The sequence below is a fragment of the Nematostella vectensis genome, chromosome 6 (genome assembly GCF_932526225.1).
Source record: "Nematostella vectensis chromosome 6, jaNemVect1.1, whole genome shotgun sequence".
Taxonomy (NCBI): Eukaryota; Metazoa; Cnidaria; class Anthozoa; order Actiniaria; family Edwardsiidae; genus Nematostella; species Nematostella vectensis.
This window is the reverse complement of record NC_064039.1, coordinates 920,633-942,053: the sequence shown is the minus strand read 5'-3', so window position 1 is coordinate 942,053 and position 21,421 is coordinate 920,633. Positions and strand designations below refer to the sequence as shown.

General features: G+C 47.3%; 1 protein-coding gene across 2 annotated transcripts; it reads right to left on the bottom strand.

Moving 5' to 3' along the window:
- Positions 1-8,797: 8,797 nt before the first annotated feature.
- On the bottom strand, positions 8,798-21,127 carry LOC5510521 (delta-1-pyrroline-5-carboxylate synthase). 2 transcript variants are annotated; one of them, XM_048728588.1, is made up of 15 exons: positions 20,730-21,127; positions 19,933-20,076; positions 19,476-19,580; positions 19,136-19,288; positions 18,083-18,097; positions 16,797-17,012; positions 16,377-16,545; positions 16,157-16,200; positions 15,581-15,901; positions 14,606-14,743; positions 13,813-14,008; positions 12,366-12,487; positions 11,727-11,913; positions 11,297-11,392; positions 8,798-9,884 (listed from the first exon to the last, which is right to left on the bottom strand). In XM_048728588.1, the coding sequence occupies exons 1-15, from the start codon at positions 20,970-20,972 to the stop codon at positions 9,625-9,627; spliced, it is 2,409 nt and encodes an 802-aa protein (XP_048584545.1). In that variant the 5' UTR covers positions 20,973-21,127; the 3' UTR covers positions 8,798-9,624. The 2 variants fall into 2 exon arrangements, with proteins under 2 accessions (XP_048584545.1, XP_048584546.1); XM_048728589.1 differs by lacking the exon at positions 18,083-18,097.
- Between the last annotated feature and the right edge of the window lie 294 nt (positions 21,128-21,421).

Below are 21,421 nucleotides of genomic sequence, written 5' to 3'. Positions count from 1 at the left end.
GCACACGCGCGTCTACTCTGGGATGGTGGGCTCGCCACTGTCCGCGGCTGCTACCTCGCGTTGGCACCGCGCGTCAGCGCTTGCCGTTCCGGTGTCGGCACGACAGTCCACATGACGCGCAATGTGTAACACCCCGGCGGCTAAAGCCATCAAACGGCCGCAGCGTAGAGCTAATTTTCCGCACAAAGCGCGGAGCTCGTTGTTGATGAGGTAGTCGGACACTAGGTCGTTGTGGAGATCGGCCACGCTGTCTATCGGCAGCGCCATGCCTACCAGCTTGGTCGTTAGCTTCAGAAAGCTGTCTGCCAGGGCGTCTGTAGTCCGGCTGGCTAGAGCGGTCTCGTATCGCCTCTCGTACTTCCTCACCTCCTCGGCGCTCATGCGTTTGACGTCGCCGTGGGTCAGGGCTTTGCCCACCATCTCTCTCGACTTCCCCGAGGCTACGAGGATCGCGAGTTTCTCCCTCGCGTCTGCTATCTCGGTCTGCTCACCGGCAGCCGGGACGGCCTGCGTCGGGCAGTCCAATGTCTCGACGGCCGGGAGGTCGGCGGCGCCCCCCTCGAGAAGACTCTCAAAGTATTCGTCGCTCATCATCGGTCGACCAGGGCGATGGTATAAGGGTGACGCAAGCAAAACTCTAACTTCGAGAACTTTTTCGTCTTGAGGGCCTTCATGTACTCTTTCATCTTCTCTTCTGAAAGCTCCGCACCGTAGTCATGCAGGATAGCTTTCATGTCCGCCTTGCTCGGGGTATAGAAGACCACCAGGGCCGCGATGTTCTCGCGGAACGGCTTCGTGATGCTGGTGAGCTGCTGCGTGATCACCCACACGCTGATACCCACGTGACGCGCGCTGAACGCTAAGTTGGCGAGCTGGTCAGAGCGCCTCTTTACGTCTTTCGAGGCCGCACAGTCGTCGAGTATGATTAGCGTATTAGTGCCTTCGAAGAGAGTGGAGACAGACCTCAGCAGTATGTCGATCTGACCCGCCTCAGGTACGATGACAAACAGACGATTGTCGCCCTCGCCGAAGCCGTCGTATGTTTTGTTGTAGACAAAGGTGGGGCACACGAGTACGATGTAGTCAAACTTGCCCCGGAAAGGGCCGCACAGTCGGTCCACTACGAATTGGGTCTTCCCGCATGACGTCGGGCCCACGATGAGAGCGTTAAATGGGACGTTTTTCGGGTCCATACCGCTCCGGCGTATGTGCTCAGTATTGTATGGACTCTAGTTGTCCGTTCATAAGGTTCATCTGGGCGTCGGCCACTACAAACACGTGACAGTTTACGCTACCCGAGCAGCCTGCCGTGCGTTTTATCTCGAGGTGCACGCCGTCGCGGGTATTGACCAATCGGAGACCGCCCCCATGGATGGCGCTGTCGTCCGTCGTTCGAAGGTCGATCCACAGAGCAAATTTGTTATCGCCATAGAACGACTCGGGGCCGATTGCCGGGGCGGCGGGCGCTCCGCTGTGCCCCCCCGGGGAGGGGCGGACGAACCGCCTTTTCGCCTCCCTCCAGAAATCCGTGGGGCGCAGGCCCTGGCTGAAGACTTTGTTTGGCGTGCCGTCGATTGTAACGCGAACGCTCTTGATGTCGGGGTACACGAACTTCTCAGAGTCGCGAGTCCCTGCCGTGTATGGCTCCACGAAGAGGAGCAGCAGACCACTCATAGACCTTCGCGGTAGGTTGACACTCTCGTTGATTATGCTGTCCGTCCCTTTGCTAATCACGAAGGTCTTGTGAAGGTTCACTTGCTCGTAGAAGAACGTTGTGCCGTTGTGGTAGGCGGCGGCTGCAGACCGGGCGAGGTTGTCATCCCTCAGGCTTTCGTACTCCAGCTCTAGATTTTTGATGCCATAGGATAATTTGGTGGCATCAGTTCCGACTACTACCTGGTCAGCCGATGCGAACGTGATCTCGAAGAGCAGCGCCTCGGAGAGCGCCCTTGGGTATAGCACGCCGTGGTCCGTCAGCAGAGAATGGTCTAGCGGGATGGTGTACCTCGCCCCGTGGGTGGCGCTTAGAGCGTTCTCCTTGGCGTTACTGGTCGCCTTATCGCCGGCCTTGGAGCGAAGCTTGCGCATGTTTTCCGACTGTATGCCCTGCTCCAGGCGGTCCTCTCTCTCGACCTTGGACAGGTAAAGCTCCTCATACGTCTTGAAGACGTCGTAGCGGTTGGTGTCCTGGAGCATTTCTCCTGCAAACGTGATTTTCAGGCGGCTCACGAGATTTCGGCCGACGTTGTTCACGACGGTATTATTCGCATGGCCTGAGACGAAGAGTTCGAGACCGACCCTCAAGGAGCCAGGCACGAGCGTGACGCCTTCCGACAGCTTTGGGACCGCCACATATAGCGTCTCCTCTGGGGAGGCCGTCGACGAGTTGAGAGTGACCCGGTGAACAGTTCTCTCGGCTTTCAACCCCAGAGGGATTCTGGGTGTTCGCTGGGGGTCGAGTTTATCGCTGAGTGACATCGTATACATATACGTGTATATATGCACATAAAGTACGAAGTCGCGTGGCTATGGTGCGGACTGTTAGACATGTCTAACATAGCATAGCACGAGTTATGCGCGCGCATCATGGGTGATGTTGACGTTGACATTGACGATACCTTGCCGGGTGAGTCCGCCGATCGCGGGGTGGGGGACGACGAGACGACACCCCTTATCCCGTTCGACCCCGACGACGGGGAGTCGATCCCAATGACGAGCACGTCGTCGCGTATGCATGCTGCGCATAGGACGGCTTCGCAAACCGCAGGAACGGCAAGTGCTGAAACCTCGTTCATCACAGAGGGTGCGGCGGCAAGACTCGGTCTCCAGTTCCTCAGGGAGGAATACCCAAACCTTAGAGAGAGTCTGCTACGGTTCCAGTCAGACCGGAGAGGAAAGACGCTAATACGGGTTCGCAACCTCGACAAAGGGGGGTGGTCTAAACCAAGACAGCTGTTCAACGAGGACGGGAGCGTCCGACAGGACGTTGCAAACCTGAGAGGCTTCAAGCTGGCGATGGGGTCCGTGGCAGAGATAGACGCGGTCATCCAGGAGAACACAGAATGGATCCAAGAGCTGCAAGGGGTGGCAGCCACAGACAGGGAGACCATCGACGACCCTAACTCGCCAGAGAGTAGCCGCCAAGAGGCCCGTGAGCGCAACGAGGAGAGGCTGTCCGAGATTGACGAACTGGAACGCGAAAACCGAGAGCTCGAGAACCAAAAGCCGCTAAGAGAACGCATCAAAGCCATCTTCAAAAAGTACGGCTTTACCGTCACCGCTATCGGGTTGGCCGTAGCGACGACGATCGCGGCGATTGTGGCGTAGCTCGGCAAGTCGCTCTCCTCCGTGGCCAGAGGGGTCGGTAACGGGCTTAAGGCCATCGGGAAAAAGCTGGGCGAGCTTCTCCCTGGGCTAGTAGGCAGCATCGCGAACTTCGTGTTTAAGGCCGCGGGGGAAGCAGTGAAATTCCTTGGCGAAAACGCGTGGCTGCTCATTCTAGCCGTAGCCGCGTTCTTGGTTCGTCAAATGCAAAGCAGTCATCGGAACAAGTAATACGCCACGACCGCCACGAGCACCGACAACCCCACCTTGAGGGCGGTGTGGTCACTCTTTTCGCCCGACGTGCTATGCGCAGCCTGTCGTGTCGACGCCGGAACGGCACCGGCGCCGCCCAGGTCCGGGGCAGCCGCGCCCTCCGCGTGCACTTTCGCAGTGGCGCTTTGCCGCCGGGGCGGCACGTGGTCAGTCGCGTGTTGCACCCTAGGATGCCCACCGGCCATGTTATGAGCACCGACTGGCTTTGTCTCGGTGTTGATCGCGTTTGCGCCGAGTTTCATGGAGTCCGTGGCTTTCTGCAGCTTATTGTTGTACCCCACGACGCTTTGCGTGTTTATCACCAGATCGCTCGGCATCAGCCACACACCTGGTGGAACCGCAAGACTCAGTCTCACCTTGGCCTCCTGCACGGCTAACTGGTACCTTTGCACGCTTTGAGCGATGTCGTTTTCTATGATCGCGTCTTCGAGCAGCTCCGTGAACTCCGCCTGCGCCTCCATGGCCGGCCCACCGGCCCCTGCGATGGAGGAACGGACGTTTACCTGTGCACCAAGCACTGTGTAGACGAACGCCTCGACCGAGCGGTCGAGTCTCCCTAGCCCTGCTTTTGTCAGCCCCTCGCCTTTGGGAGGCGCAAACCAGCTATATTGCACGCCCCCGTGGTCGTCGTTGCGTATGTAACCCACCTGCTTCCCACTATTGTACGTCCCACCTTCGTCGCTAAACAGATTGAGGTGGCTCGGGTACTCATCCGCCGCCGTGTCGTAGCCACGGATCACGTGCACGTTGCGATACCCCTCCCCCGGGTAGAACACAAACACATCGCCTAGCCCGTGGTTCCGCCCGCCTTTCCATCGGAAGTCCGGCTTACGCGGCAAACCGAACTCAATGCATAGACGCTCGAAAGCGGCCTTCTTGTAGGGGTTACCTTTTTGCGTGAACGGGTTGTCGCCAGGCAAGGGGACGCCGAGCTCGTAGAGTATCCTCCGATTGGTGAAGTAGACGTGAAACCTTAGAAATCCCCTGATGACAGAGGGGAGCGTGGCGAAAGTGGGGTCAGTTAGGGACACCCCACATCCGGCGGTTGCGCACCAGACCGCAAAGTTGAGTTGCTGTGGCCTGTACCCATAGGAAGGCTCCGATAGCCACCGGCGAGACTCCTTGGCGGACTTGTGCGTGACTTCTGTCTCTTTGAATATGTCTCGGACCCTAGTCGTGAATGATTTGTCCTCAGCCACGTGTATCTCCAGCTGCGTGAGTAGTGGGGTGATGTCTGAGGCCGTGCTCTCCACGGGGGTCGCGGGCACGGCGTAGAGCAGCTTTTGCGCGAGGGTCAGAGACCTAGGGAAACCTAGGGAAACCGGTTTTTTGGCTTGTTCGGCTATAGCGTGTTTGATATGTTCGGCTATAGAGGCTCCCGCCGCAACTGCCGCCTTCTTCGTCTCCTCCTCCTTCCTTCGGGGGACCTCGTTCAGCATCTGCCAGCCTTCCCAATCCATGCCCAACCCTATTAAACACGAAAGCGGGCTATGTTCAACACAATGGTGGTCCTACACGCTGAGTTCACCGGAGGTGAACTGACGCTCTTCTTCGGGCAGCCGATAAGACGCCCACGCTTTGTGGCGCTCCGGCAGTGCTCGCTGTTTAACAGCTGGTATAACCTCGAGCGGGAGCAGCAGATAACGACTATAGCCTCCCTCCCGCCCATCGCTACTCTGCCAGTCGGGCACCACACGGCCGAGTCCATCGTGGAAACGATCAACCACGCTAAAAGCCAGATTCTGACCGCGAAGCAGGACCCCCTCACTGGGAAGATCGTGCTCTTGTCCACAGGCGTTGTGTTCCTGAACGCCGAGCTTTGCGCACTATTTGGCCTAGAGGCTAAAGACGATCAGATGGGGGCGCGGGGCCTCGCAATGCCCGTGGGGGTCCCCCCACTTGAGGTGACTTTGCCGAAAATAGAGGCCATCTACGTCTTCTGCGACATCGTAGACCGCTCGCAGTGCCTCGCCTTAGACGAGAATTCAAACGTTCTGGCTTGCCTAGAAACCCGCGGGAGGCCGCACGAGAAAGTCGTCTATGGGCCCGACATCCCCATTTGCGTCGCAGCGTCTTCCTCTGAGTTTGTCTCGAGTATCCGAATATGGATCAGGGATGACCGTGGTAGACGGGTGGACTTTAAGGGCAAGCCTGTTCGCCTCGTATTAGAGCTAACCTAGGTCCGACATAGCAGGCATGGCGCAAAGTTTCCGACTCCAGGTAATACGTGACACCCAGGCGGTTCTAGACAACGAGATAACGCATTATCGACAGGTGCGGAAGAAGTATAAGCGCGCCTTCGCCGTTACCCATGCTGTGTCTGTGGCATCCGGCATCGCTGCAGGGGTGCTTTCCAGCGCCGGGCTGGGAGTCTCTTTGAGTGGGATAGGGGTTCTGATCGGCGCTCCGCTGGCAGGGGTCGCTGGGCTGGTCGGTGTCGTGGGCGCGGGCGCGGGGGTGGTCTCTAGGGGTCTTACGAGCAAGGTGGCTAAACACGAAGACACGATGGTTCTAGCGGAGAGTAAGAAAAACTCGATCAGCGAGCTGGTCTCTAAGGCTCTGCAAGACGGGCGTATCTCAGACGAAGAGTTTCGGCTAATACTTCAGGAACAAGAGAGATACAACGCACTCAAGACCGCCATCAGAGCTCGGCACGGCCTCGCACCGCATGATAACAAAAGCGGGAAGGGGCCCTCCCTGGTGGCACGCGAAAGGATGAAAAAGAGACTGCAAAAAATTCGCGAGGAGTTCGGGAGCGGGGTGTTCGAGTAGAACTCAGGTTTAAACGCCACGCAGGCGGCTTCGAACTCACAGCCAAAAAACGATTATTCCGCGCTCCGTAGGTTGGCGGCCCCCCTCGTTTTCGCGGCCCCACCGCTATTTGCCCCAAAAAGTCGTGTAAGCGCAAGTCCTTGTGCTTGCACGCGCCCGGCCTACACCCTAATTATTCATGCGCGCGAAACACCGGCCCTAATTATTATTCATGCACGCGAAACACCTGCCCCTAATTGATTATCCGTGTTCGCGAAATCTATTTTGCCTACATTAACTTTTGCCGATTGTTTACGTACGTGAAATCGATTTGGCCTACATTAGCTTTTGCCGATTGTTTATGTACGTGAAATCGATTTGGCCTACATTAACTTCGCCGAATGTTTGGCTCAAACTACCCAGTCCCCCCCTTGTAAGGTTACCCTTTACAAGTTACCCTTTACAAAATGTCTTGTATGGATTTTTTTTATTGAGGCTCAGTTGCTGGCTATAGTGAATCCGGTTTTTTAATTTTTGCTAAGTTCTGTGTTTCCTGTATAGCCTTGCTTGGATTAGATAGCCATAACGACAGCTTCGTTATGTGTAATTACTCGAGTTGTTTGGAATGGTCTTGGCCAATACCATTCTTTAGTCCTTCGCTAACCTTTCCAAGGATGTCTCTTCGACATCCCGTGTCCAGCATACATTGTTCCGACACTGGAATCTCAAGCCGACCCCCTTGCTTCACATATCTCTTGGCTTTCTTCCATGACTTGCGCGTCTCAAGTCCAATACCCACACCATCTTGGGAAAGTTCGGCCTTTAGACTCGTGGATTTAGATCCCTCATCCACGTACTCTAGTTGAGTGTTTCCTTCTTGAAGCACAATCTTCTCGCTGAGACCTGATGAGCTTTCTTGCTCGTAGTAAAACTTTCCCGTTTCTTTGTCGTATTTAACTTCTACAAGGGTTTTATCAGGCTCTCCGCTCGAGAGTGGAGGAACTAAACATAGCAGCAGGTATACCGGAAAGACTACCATCTCGATTTATACGAAAAGCTTCAATGATACCGTAGTAAAGCATACCAAAGGTTCAGCTGACGTCATCAATAAGGGGTTTCCCCTCCCTATTTGTAGCAATATGCTTTTGAAGGGAATTTTCCCACTTGCCTTATTAGGGATCATGTGAGGTGGATCATGTTGTTCATATGATCAATCATAATAAGGCTCAATAGGCAAAACACGCTTTGCATCATAAGATAAAATATTATAGAACTTTTAGCAATATCAAGCTGCCATAGATAATGTTTACAGTATCCATTCAGATCCCTCTCAATAAAATCCTATCAAAGATTCTACTATTATTTGGTGTATTTGTGTATTACAAAATCATAAAAATAGATTGTTTTAAATTTTAAAAAAATACATAGTCTCTTAGATTGTTTTTGCCAAAATATATAGAAATCGACTAGTCCATTATTCGATTAACCCATAGTATACAAACAAATAATTATTCCAAGAGTTTTCACTTATTCTGACTTCCCAAAATGCTTATAACATGTTTATATTATACACAGGCCATCCGTCAGCCCTTGAGCGCCAATGCTTGGTGCAAAAGGGGTGCCAATGCGGGCTGAAATGCGACGATTCTCTCGAGCTGATTCAACGTAAGAAACAGCGCCCGTAGCCAAACGGCACTTAGAGCAGACTGTCACTGCACTCTTGACGTAGAATTCCTTAGTGATGGCCAGCGACCCCTTGTCCTCGCCAGAGGATAGTGTTATTCCAATAAGACTTTTCTTCTCTTTCGTTATCCATTTGACGGAACTCCGCACAGAGATGCGTACTACACCAAAGCCTTCTTCGCGAAAGTCATGTTGGTGACTTGGACAGGCAAAGATCGAAGTTACAAAAACGACGAGAAGAGACAGGATTAGAATGAGACGAAACCAGTTAGGGATGGTTGTGTACATGATTCCCATTCAATCATAGCCACTTCGAGTTGCCTTATTTCGAATTGATTACGAGAAGCAATCTCTTTTCGCTACAGGTTCCGGTTTTGTTTGGAGGATGACTCGTTACGGCCGAGTCACATCAGTGTCACGCAATACCGTAAAAGCTCTAGTAAGCCCCGGAGGCTATTATCTGCTTTGTCTCGAAAGAAGAGGTGGTGGTCTTTTGCTGCCGTGTCGGGTCACGCAACGCTCCGTGAGCGGCTGCAAAGGCGATAGAGAGGGGAGGGGTGTATTACTTCCCCCTATTTAACATGAGGTATTTTGGGTTTCCCCAAAATAGTCAGATGCTGTAAAATAGTGTATATAATGCTCATCTTAATATAAACAATGTAGAAATGTCACCGATACCCTATAGAAATGTGATACTCCTTGAGTTATGCCCCAAAATACGATTATAAAGACACCCCTAGCCAAACTAGTTGCAAGAATGCAGCTGTTTTGCCAAACTAAATACGTTTTTATTGGTTTCAAGATAAAAATACCTTACACAGTCTGTTACAGACGCACTTTAAATACTGAGTGGCTACGCTTTTTGGCTAGTCATAAGTCAGTCACAAACTACCTGGCGGCTTGCATGCTGCTAACAGGCGGTGGCGGTGTTCCCACGGTATTATGCACGAAAAAAACGTTCCTTTTCTAGTAAGGCATGCAAAAGAGGCATGATAAAATTGTCGTTGACTCCAAGTCTTAGCTCTTAACACTTATCTTGGGTTTCCTGTGGTTTGCAACAGCGCCTACGAGGGTTCGGGGCTGACCAACACAGGAATCCCAGACAAAAAGACATATACAAAGAGTTGATGCAATCCGTATCCAGAAACACCAGTTTTTATTCAAAGCTGAGGCACAAGTAGAACCTATCCGCTTACGAGAGGTCCATCGGTGGTGCTGTCCGTTTACAAATGTCCGGTAAGTAGATCTTTCCGCTTACGAGAGGTCCATCGGTGGTGCTGTCCGTTTACAAGTGTCCGGTGAGTAGAACTATCCGCTTACGAGAGGTCCATCGGTGGTGCTGTCCGTTTACAAATGTCCGGTGAGTAGATCTATCCGCTTACGAGAGGTCATCATCGGTGGTGCTGTCCGTTTACAAGTGTCCGGTGAGTAGAGCTGTCAGCTTAAAAGTTTCCGGTACGTCTTTTATGACGGCCTGTCTTGATGAGGACGTATATTCTATGACGGCATGTAATTTAAGACGGCCTGTATTCTATGACGGCAAGTCTGATATAGTGTGCTGAACCTATCCTGCATTTTAATCCCACTATAATGCTACTGATCATACTTTTTTTCGGTTTCTACTTCCGGTTCTTTCTCATTATCTGAACAAGACGAGCAATCCGAGGAGTCCTGGGGACCATCAGGGCTATCCAAGGGAAGGGCCTCGTGCAGGTATGTGTAGGTCCCTCCATCTGCAAAGTCCGCTACTGTGTGTCCCTCGCCGCGAAGGGTCCACTTGGTCGTGAGAAGGCCCTCAACTCCTACAGGCCCACGTGCGTGAATGCGGCCTGTGCTGATGCCAACCTCGGCACCTGAAACAGGCGAAGGAATACAGTAAGAATCCGCGTGAGGTCGAGAAAATACGTTCCTATCTTGTATAGTAGTGGAATATTTAATAGCAACTTTGTTGAAAAAAGGTCCATGTTAAATAGAGACAAGTGTATAGAATCTTTTACTACCGCAAAAAATGCAATGCAGGTAACATGTGCACTTCAGTAGCCGAGTTATATCCACTGGAATCACTGTGAAAATCAATTCCCTACAATAAAAAACGGCTCCATTCAATTGCTCAGCATATTATCTGTATATATTTTATTTGAAACCATGTACTGTCATGATTTTTTAATCACTTTGAAATTTTGATGTATTAAAACCTGAGAATAATGTTGACTGTTCCTAGGACAGACGCCCGCAAAACGTTGCTAATAAGCCTTAGAAACTTGTGTCATGGTAGTTCGGCCCCAGGCTGTTACTAAAGGCTGATTTCCATATATCTGTTCTCGATCGATTATATGGAAACTGCTGCGATCGTGTGCTATCACACGGTAACAACTTTGCGATCGGTTGCGACCGTACGTCAAATTAGCTGGGATCGTGTGCTCACATGGAAACAACTTTGCGATCGGTTGCGACCGAACGGTCAAATAAGCTGCGATCGTGTGCTATCACATGGAAACAACTTTGCGATCGGTTGCGACCGTACGGTCAAATAAGCTGCGATTGTGTGCTATCACATGGAAACAACTTTGCGATCGGTTGCGACCGTACGGTCAAATTAGCTGCGATTGTGTGCAATCATATGGAAACAACTTTGCGATCGGTTGCGACCGTACGGTCAAATTAGCTGCGATCGTGAGCGATTATATGGAAACAACTTTGCGATCGGTTGCGACCGAACGGTCAAATAAGCTGCGATCGTGTGCTATCATATGGAAACAACTTTGCGATCGGTTGCGACCGTACGGTCAAATTAGCTGCGATCGTGAGCGATCATATGGAAATAACTTTGCGATCGGTTGCGACCGTACGGTCAAATTAGCTGCGATCGTGTGCGATCATATGAAAACAACTTTGCGATCGGTTGCGACCGTACGGTCAAATAAGCTGCGATCGAGGGTGATCATATAAGAACAACTTTGCGATCGGTTGCGACCGTACGGTCAAATTAGCTGCGATCGAGTGCGATCATATGGAAGCCACTTTGCAATCGGTTGCGATCGCACAGACAAATTGGCTGCGATCGTGTGCTATCATATGGAAACAACTTTGCGATCGGTTGCGAACGTACGGTCAAATTAGCTGCAACCATGTGCGATCATATTGAAACAACTTTGCGATCGGTTGCGACCGTACGGTCAAATTAGCTGCGATCGTGTGCGATCATATGGAAACATCTTTGCGATCGATTGCGACCTTACGGTCGTTGATATGTAGGAAAACTCACCAAGCCCAAACCGGTAGCCATCTGCGAACCTCGTACTGGCGTTATGGAACACGCATGCGCTATCGACACTCTTCAGGAATTTATTAGCTGTCTCATCTGATGATAAAAAGTATGCAATGTTATCTCTTACATACGCCTTTAACAACCCCTGACTTACTCCTGTGCAAGATAACATTCAAGTGCCAGTCTGATTGATAAGTTTATAGTCTTGTTTTAGTTCTTCCATTTCCTGTATTTTGCCGCGAGGGGCTGGGAATACATTTTCGTGACGTCATTTTATCTTGATCATCTTTTTGGCCGTTCTTGATTGTGGTTACTATCCCTTCGCCGGAAACGTGACTCACTACTTTGAGCGAGACAGACCGTCATTGATAACAATAATATTATCTCTGAGAGCCCTGTAGCCGCTATTGGTGAGAGGCCCGCTTACCATCATTGGTGATGATACTCTCAGTGTGGGAGCTGCCAAACTTGTGGATGTGGGCGATGGCATCCTCGACATTTTCCACGATCTCAACGGCACATTCGAGGCCACCGTACTCGATGCTCATACTGGACGCAGGGAGGGGTCCCAGAGGGAGCTCTTTGACGAGCCTGGGACCGGCGTAGATCTTCACCTAGAAGAAAAGGTGGATATACGCCAATAGTTGATCATGATAATCGCTTGTATCATCTTATCTCCGACAGGCATTACAAGGACAGCAACAATAATCATCTTAACACACAATACAGTAAGTGATGCATTAGGTCGTCATTTGATTTTGCGCAACGTCACCTTGGTAACGCTTGGAGAAGGCTACGGGCGTCTGGTTATGATGGTGGTGTTAGTGGTGGCAGTGATGGTAATGGTGCTGTTAGTGGGAGAATGGGTAAGATGATGATGGCTATGATGATGAGGATGGTTTTGGTGATGATAATGACGATAAAGATGATGATTATTGTGGTGATGATGATAACGAAGATGATGATAGTGGAGATGATGATGATAAATACTTTGCTTTGATGGCTCTAATCAACGTTCCGCCCTTGTGAAATATTTTTCAAAATAAAAAGGTAACTTTAAACTTACCCCGCGTTCTCTCAGAGCTTTGAGTACTTTGTCCAGTGCGCTTGTACCAAGCAAGTCACGGTGAACGAGGAGAGTCTCCATGGAGTTGCACGCAGCGGGGTAATCGCACTTAGAATCCACCACTGAATAGATAAACCTGGTTACTTATATCATGTTCACACTTAGAATCCACCACTGGATAGATAAACCTGGTTACTTATATCATTTCACACTTAGAATCCTCCACTTAATAGATAAACCTGGTTACTTATATCATTTTCACACTTAGAATCCTCCACTTAATAGATAAACCTGGTTACTTATATCATGTTCACACTTAGAATCCTCCACTTAATAGATAAACCTTGTTACTTATATCATGTTCACACTAAGAACCTCCACTGAATAGATAAACCTGGTTTCTTTATATCATGTTCACACTTAGAACCAAACTTTTGGTCTAAAAAACAACTACGGTCTAACGCTTTTTAAGGTGTTCAACTATTGGTCTAGCGTTTTTTAAGTAGAACAAGTGCTTCTGGTGCTGAAAGTTTTTCTGCTCGGTTACGGCTTATAATGAAGAGGGGAAAGAGTCACAATATTGTCATACTCGATTATCTTAAAAGGGTGAGGTGGCTTTTAGCAAGCACCTCAACTCTACCTTACAGATCTCACCAATATCCGTAACCATCTCAAAGTCTGCCTCCCACCCCTCTCCCAATGGGTTACTTACACTAAAACGTCCCCCACCCCTCTCCCTTTGGACTTTAAAAGCACACTAGCATACACACTTTGGCACCAGTCGGGCCAAGACGGGACGCTAGCACAGTCTATTACCCGTGCAGTTCGGCAACCATGGACAGCTGTTTCGTCCTTATTAGGAATCGTCAGGATGGCATAGCCGGTTTGCCTCAGTTAAACTTCATCGGCAAAAAAACTGCAGGGCGACTTTGACTCGAACGAAGTGCTTTAAACCACAGCTTAGATCCATGTGGGATTTATCTTACAATAAAACGCCCCTGCCCCTCTCCCACTGGGTTACTTACAATAAAACGCCCCCACCCCTCTCCCCCTGGGTTACTTACAATAAAACGCCCCCACCCCTCTCCCACTGGGTTACTTACAATAAAACGCCCCCGCCCCTCTCCCACTGGGTTACTTACACTAAAACGCCCCCCCCCCTCTCCCACTGGGTTACTTACAATAAAACGCCCCCATCCCTTTCGCACTTGGTTACTTACACTAAAACGCCCCCGCCCCTCTCCCACTGGGTTACTTACACTAAAACGCCCCCACCCCTCTCCCACTGGGTTACTTACACTAAAATGTCCCCATCCCTCTCCCACTGGGTTACTTACACTAAAATGTCCCCACCCCTCTCCCACTGGGTTACTTACACTAAAATGTCCCCCCCCCATCCCTCTCCCCATGGGTTACTTACACACTACAGCGCCCTCACAAATCTCACCTATGTCCACGGCCATCTCGAAGTCTGCGTATTTATCCATGTACACGTGGCAGATGCCATCTGAGTGTCCCAACACAGGTATCCCCTTGCTGTCTTGTTGAATCTGCCGGATCATTTCGGGTGATCCACGTGGGATCACTAGATCAATCAGCCCTTCCAACTTGAGAAGATCCCCGACTTGATCTCGTGTGCTAATCTAAGGACAAGATCGACGACAAATAAGTTAGTCCAAATAATTGTTACTATTTGTCATAACTAGCCACATAAAATGAACCGATACGATCCTTCAAATGCTAAAAAAATGTCTATAATGTTTATTGTTCAATCACAAGCAGACTAACAGCACGAAATTTTCGTGTCTATTTGAATTGTGAATTTCACTTGATTTCTTGTATTTTCTACACAGGATACAAGTACATTATCAAGTTAAAACAATAGTCTGAGTGATGGAAAGGCGTAGTTCGATGGCCGCGGGTGAGTCGTGAAGTTCGATGGCTTTACTAAGAGTTGACTATTTGACATTGAAATAAGGTTACCATACCAAACTGACGGCCGCGGGCGAGGCGTGCAGTTCAAGGGCTTTACTAAGAGTCGACTATTTGACATTGAAATCAGGTTAACATACCAAACTGACGGCCGCGGACGAGGCGTGCAGTTCAAGGGCTTTACTAAGAGTTGACTATTTGACATTGAAATAAGGTTACCATACCAAACTGACGGCCTCGGGCGAGGCGTGCAGTTCAAGGGCTTTACTAAGAGTTGACTATTTGACATTGAAATAAGGTTACCATACCAAACTGACGGCCTCGGGCGAGGCGTGCAGTTCAAGGGCTTCCTGCACGAGGCTGTGGAGACACTTGTTGCTATGATACGCCTCCTTGCCGCCCTTCAAAAGCAGTCCATTGGCGGTACTTATCGCGAGAGATGCAACCTACAAAAATTAACATGGACATTAATCAAAAGAAAAAAGGGAGGTTTGATAGCTGCTAGATGTCGTTCACTCGGAATGTGTGTATTTATAGGAGTCCAAAAAATGGTATTCGACTCTGCCAAATTTTGGTCTTTAATAAGATTTCTTTGGGCAGAAGAATCGAATACCAGTTTCTGGTGTATTATATTTATTATTCTGGTTCACGAACACGACTATTTGGGGTTTTTGTATTTATTTATCGGAGTCGGTACTTTTAGTAAGCGACTAACATCGGTACAAGCCCATCCAAGGGTGCGGCGCGAGGCGGGAGAACGAGGTGGTGGTGGTGGGGGGGAGGAGGAGGGGGGGATTTGGGCCCCCTACTCCTCCGCCGGCCTTGTTTTGCCTCGTTCTCGCGCCGGTGACCTCGTCGCCCTGGGTCAATGGGTCGAGGATAACACAAGCCAAGGGGCTGCTTAATGATGTATAAAAGCAAAACCACTGGGGAAACTGTATGCCTCGATGCTAAAGTCGGCCACCACAAAACTTCTAATTGAAAGTTAAAGTTTAATTTTTGACAAATCAAATAGGATTTAAAAACTTGTAAAGGTGGCCAGATAACTCGACCTCTCCTCTAACTCGAACTATATTTTTCGTTTTCCGCAATTTACCCTCGATTTTTTTTACTCTAGTGAATTATCTTTTTTTATTTATTCTCATTCCTATCAATATGGATAACGATACTTAAAAAAAGCCTAGCATAAAATATTTATTCGAGTTCTTAAACTTGAACTCACTTGAGCTACTTTCTGAGTTCGAGTTCGAGTAGAGTAGTGTAGAGTAGTGTCGTCTTCTCACCTGAACAAGGGCATCAGGACGGGACTCGAAGATGACCATCAGCACACCAATAGGCACTGTCTCCTGCTGTAGCACAAGGTCCTTCGCCACTCGCGTCTTCCTCAGCACCCGCCCGATATTCTTGTGCGAGCCGTCAGCGATCTGACGCAAACCCTGAGCCAGCTGCTCAAGTTTGGATGGGGTCAGCAGTAATCGCGCCATCATAGGCGCGGGCAGCTTGCCCTCTTGCCGTGCGGCCTCAAGGTCCATGGTGTTGGCGTCAAGGATATCTGTCTTGCGCTCGATTAGCAGATCAGCCAGCTTATAGATTATTTGCTTTCGCTGGAAACAGAAAAATAAATGTTAAGACATGAGTCATGACGTACAAAGGCATATTTTCTTGGTCATTATGAAGCACTCCTGTTTCCTTTTTGTTTGTTTTGTTTTACAAATTTCCACTATGAGCGGAGTGCATTCTTTCTCGCTGATCCCAAGTTACGAGTCAATAATCTTCCGTCTTCGCCTTTCTCAAAGCATTTCCGCAACACACTGCATCATGATACCCCGAAGAAGGACTAAAGCATGTGACTTACTAACCTGTTCAGCGGACAGCGCCTGCAGAGCTCGTCCACCGTCCCGAGCTGAGGAGAAACAAATCGAAAGGTATAATTTACATTATTAACCCCCCGTGGAATCAGAGCTACAGTAGCACCAAGTGAATGCGATAGCAATAAGGAAGCCCTCCTGTTCCTCAGGTAGTTGCATAAGTGTTAATGTGACTTAACGTGTGTAGACCTTGGTGACTACTTCTTCTCACCTTTGGTCGCTTGGTCCTCGATAGACGGTCCGATTTGCTCAGCGGTTGTGAAAAATGTCCCTACATTACGCCCATTGATGATATCCCTGACCACGTGGTAGTCTTCTCCAGTCCCATTAGCTATCACCACAGACGTCCCTCGCTCCAGAGCCCAGACCGCTGACCTCACCTACTCAAAGCGTAAAAAACACGCATGTTTGGAACTATAATAAACCCTTGGAGGAGGCACGGAAATAGTCAGATACCTATCTAAAGATTCGAAAATGTCCCTTTTGATAATTCTAGAATGGAATAATTTATTTTGCAGCACTATATTTACATTTCCTTTTATCTTAAAAGATTTAATCAGCGTCCAGTGAAAATAATAACTGCAACAATAACGAAAACATAGTAATTGTGCAATATATAGCCCAACCTTACCTTCGATTCCATGCCTCCTCGCCCAACCCGTGACTTTGACCCAAAGGTAACGTCCTTGAAGTTGTCCGGGTGAAATGTGTGCATGATCTGGGACTGGGGATTATCAGGGGGCCCATCATAGATGCCATTCACATCTGACAGCAGAATCAACAAGTCTGCCCTGATCTCTACTGCTAGCAGGGCTGCCAGGCTGTCATTATCTTTTAGGCTTATCACCTGAAAAGGAAGAATTTGGTTATAGCATAATATTCTAGTAAATTTTATAACATAATATTCTAGTACATTTTAACAATTGCATTCGTTGGGGGCTAAATCAATTTCTCTCATGTACTCTGCTAGAATTTCCACTTTGCAGGTGGGGCAAATTATATCTCACTATGTAAGTTGTAAAGACTCCCAGGTATGCCTCCCCATTAAACGTTGCACATCGACTAAAATCACGCTCATTGATAAAATTGTAGTAATTGTTGAATTCATGTTTGATTTTATTAGTAAATATTGAAATAGTTAATTGGTAGGCTACAGCAGGCAGATATGTGGTATACAGTAGTTAGGTTAGTAGTAGTGTTAGGTTATACTAGTTATGGTTAAATATGGTTAGTTATGGGCAGATATATGGTATAAGTAGGTTAGTAGTAGTGTTAGGTTATACTAGTTATGGTTAAATATGGTTAGTTATGGGCAGATATATGGTATAAGTAGGTTAGTAGTAGTGTTAGGTTATACTAGTTTTGGTTATAATTTATTGGCTTATTAGAGTTTTGTGCAGTTTAGCCCCTCAATTCTTAACCATTTATCCACAAACAAGACAAAAAGTATACTTTATACTTTATTCTCTGTCTCTTCCCTTCTCAACCTGCGTCCCTCTTTCATATCACATAAATCACAGTTTATCATGTATTTCAAAATAAGACCCAGAACAAGGTTTGACATCCACCTTTGTTTCTGTGACTTAACAAACAGAGCAATGGCTAGAAATAGTCAAGGATTTGCCTTGATTTTGGTCAAAGAGACATGATTTAAGTTTCCATGGAGAAGATTTTAATATAGCGAATGGGATTGGGGAGGACAGCACTGGGACACACAAGCTGCCTGGAAAATCGATATAAACCGGATTCAGACCCCCTCCCCCCATCCTTCAGGATTCAAGTAATATTTCTGCCTCTGGCAATGAAGTAGTGCTAGCCTATAATCCCTGGCATTCTTTTCAGGTTTTCTGTGGTGATTTGGGTTTCCTGTGGTTGATGTTACATTAACAAACAAGTGCATTTAAGTTATTAACTCACCGGTCCTTTCTTTATCTGTAGGGGTAGAGAAAAAATGACCTGAATTAAACATCAATTTATTTCTAACATTGCCACTAGGTCATGAGCCTGTAGTTACCTTAATTTGAAAAGGAGCAGCACTAAAAGTTTAAATCACAATTTATCAAATGTGTTATGTTGGAGATAGCAAATAAAAACAAAAAACAAAACAAAAACAAGAATATAGAGTAGACTACTGTAATGAATTATCTATACAGAAATAATTTGGAGAGTTTGAAATAGAAAAACCTAAAAACCCCTGACTCCCCCAACCAACTGCTCTGCAGACACCTTTCGAAAGGAAAATCGAGTACCACTGTGAGCTAGAACAAGCTACCTAAGAGAAAATGGTCTGCTAAATGGGTAAACGAACCCACTGTTCAAAATCCTGGCTACAGGCCGATGTACAAGGGTATTGGGGCATGCTCCCCCCCTTAAAAAATTGAGCTTTGAAACAGTGAAATTGCATGAATTTATGACTCCCCCCCCCCCCCTCCGCTACAGGCTTGATCAATTCCATGTTTTCATAATGTTTGGAAAGATTGAGGCATTCAAAACTTACTTTCCTATAATTTTTAAATCCATTCTTTAGACAATGGTTTTTTGGAAAAATGGTTTTAAAAATGACCACCGTTAGCAGAGGGGGACATGGTTATTTATTCTTGCGTTATACATTATATCATTAATAGGACTTTTTACAGCAGGCTAGATTTTTCATTAAAAAACAAAGATCTTGTATTCCTGCTGTGTAAACAACAACAAAGACATGCCCAAATTAAATTTAAAACAGTTTGAATGAAAATAATAAATCTCATATGTCAAGGAAAAGGCAAATCAACAGGAACTTAGAAAATGGTTGTCTGCTATCTGTTAGTAGCCTTGGCAAAGAGAGTTCATCTCTATATACAGTAATCTCATCTCTGAATAAAGTTTCAATTGGTTAAATAGGCTTTGCAATCTTTTTTTTATTTTAAATTCTAGTAACTAGGTGATTTAGGGTGGTGGCATATTTCTGACATATAAACGTATCCCTACCCCTGCTAAGTCCTGATCAAGTCCAGGCGGAGGAGCAACAGCATCATTTTCATTGATGATTGGGATGCATTTCATGGATATCAGGGCTTCTACAGTGCTGCGAAGATTCTCACGCGCATAGGCATCTCGTAAGTCAGGCCGAGTTAGCAAAATCTGAAAGAGTAAAAAAATGCCAAAATTTCTATAATCTACTTAAAACTTATCAACTATGTTAACACAAGTCGGTTTATTAATAGCACGAAAACATACATACAGTCGGTTTATATGCATAAGTGCTTGGTGGGCAAGTTTCAAGATAAATTCTTGATACAATGATGATAAATATAATATTTTAAATTACCTGCCCACATGTGAGACCATACTGGGCAAACATGGCTTCATACAGTGACATCAAGCCCCCTTGGCCCACTGCCGCACACGCCCTAGGCTCTATCACCCCATTATCCTGGAATTCAACAAAAATAAAAATTCTTCTGAGTAACGAAACAGTAATTATAGGCAGAATGCTTTTAATGGTGGTATAACACTGATCAGTAGACTAGCTCTTCAGCTTTCCCACCTTATTAATGGTAGTATTGATACTGATCAGCAGACTACATACAGTAGCTCTTAAGCTTTCCCACCTTATATATGGTGGTATAAACACTGATCAGTAGACTACATAGCTCTTTAGCTTTCCCACCTTATTAATGGTGGTATAAACACTGATCAGTAGACTACATAGCTCTTCAGCTTTCCCACCTTATTAATGGTGGTATAAACACTGATCAGTAGACAAGCTCTTCAGCTTTCCCCACCTTATTTAGACCATCCTGTGGCTTCAAGGTCTGACGGACACTTTGGGAAAGCAGGTTTTCATGGCGAAGTTTCTGTTTTCCAAAAGCCACAGCTCCACTTGTCACAAGGAGCATCTCACGACCCGAGTTCTGCAATTCTGCAAGCTAAAAGGAAATGTGAATAAAGCAAATAATGAATTCTTTCTATGGTCTAGTAGTTGGGATTCCATGAAAAGCATGCATGTTTTGCTCTGGTATGGGATTTAAGATGATTGGTATGAGCTTGAAAATATAAAGAACATGTTATAGGGCTTTTCCTTGGTGTTAAACCACAGGCATTCCAAGTATTGTATTTTTAACCATGAAAAGGTCTATCTTATAATATTGTCAGACAGTGTTGGCTTCAGAAGTGGACATCTGTAGTAGTTTACAAAGGTGTGAGGTGTATCTCAAGTTTCAGTCAGATAGTCTAAAATACTGAAATCTGCATGAGCCCTGTGACTGTAGGCTAACAGTGACGACAACAAAATCAACCCCATCAATGGGGCAAGGCTTCAGCCTTAGTCCCCACCAGGGATACAAGACCAGAGTGTTACTCAAAGCAACCGGGAAGCCTGTGGTTTAATATAATACTCCGTTGTATTCGTCCGTAGTTTAAAACTGAACGGTGGATCACATTCAAAACTGCTTGAATAATAATTGTAATCAAACTAGTACATCAATTAATCAGACATGTATGATAAAATATAAGCTACAGTCATAGTTTATGCGAGGATGAACCGTTCTTTGATTACGTGGACATGTGACATGTGTGGTACCTGTTCCACAATGGAAGACAGTCTTCCCAGGGCCACACCACACTCGTCTCCTCTCGTGATCACAGCGGAGCCAAGCTTGACTATGACTCTCTTAGCTTTCTTCTTAAGCTCAGCGCGATGGTAGACGCTGTCCTTGGAATCGTAACCGGACGACAAAGAGCGAGCCGCGACGCGGGAAGAAACCATCCATCGTTTGGTCGAGAAAATCAAGGAGTTTCGCGTTCTCGCACAGTATGTAAACATGGTTCATAGGAAGAAATTAAATAGTAACTAAATAAATACATAGGAGTATTCCATGTTGAAATAATCAAGCAACCGGATGGTTCCTTGTTTTTTTTCTTAGTTTTCGTTCGCGTGAGTGCTTCTCGTGTTGTCGTCGAATGACTCGAATGAGACTGGTGCCCAGTAGATGACGAAATAACCCACCTGACCACGGTCACCCTGTGTGGGAAGCACGAAGTACCCGCTGTCAGTTCAAGAAAACACAAATTGCCATTTTATTGCCATATAGCCTTCTCTTTTTGCTTTTGTCCTTTAAAATATCGCTATTACTCGACCAAACTTGACTTAGGGTTTACTGATCAAGATTGGGTTTCATCAAAACCACGGGCTAGGACCATTTTACTCCAAAGTCATAATGCCTTTGTCAAGTCTAATGGCTAATACTTATGGAAGAAACGACGCGTTTTTTT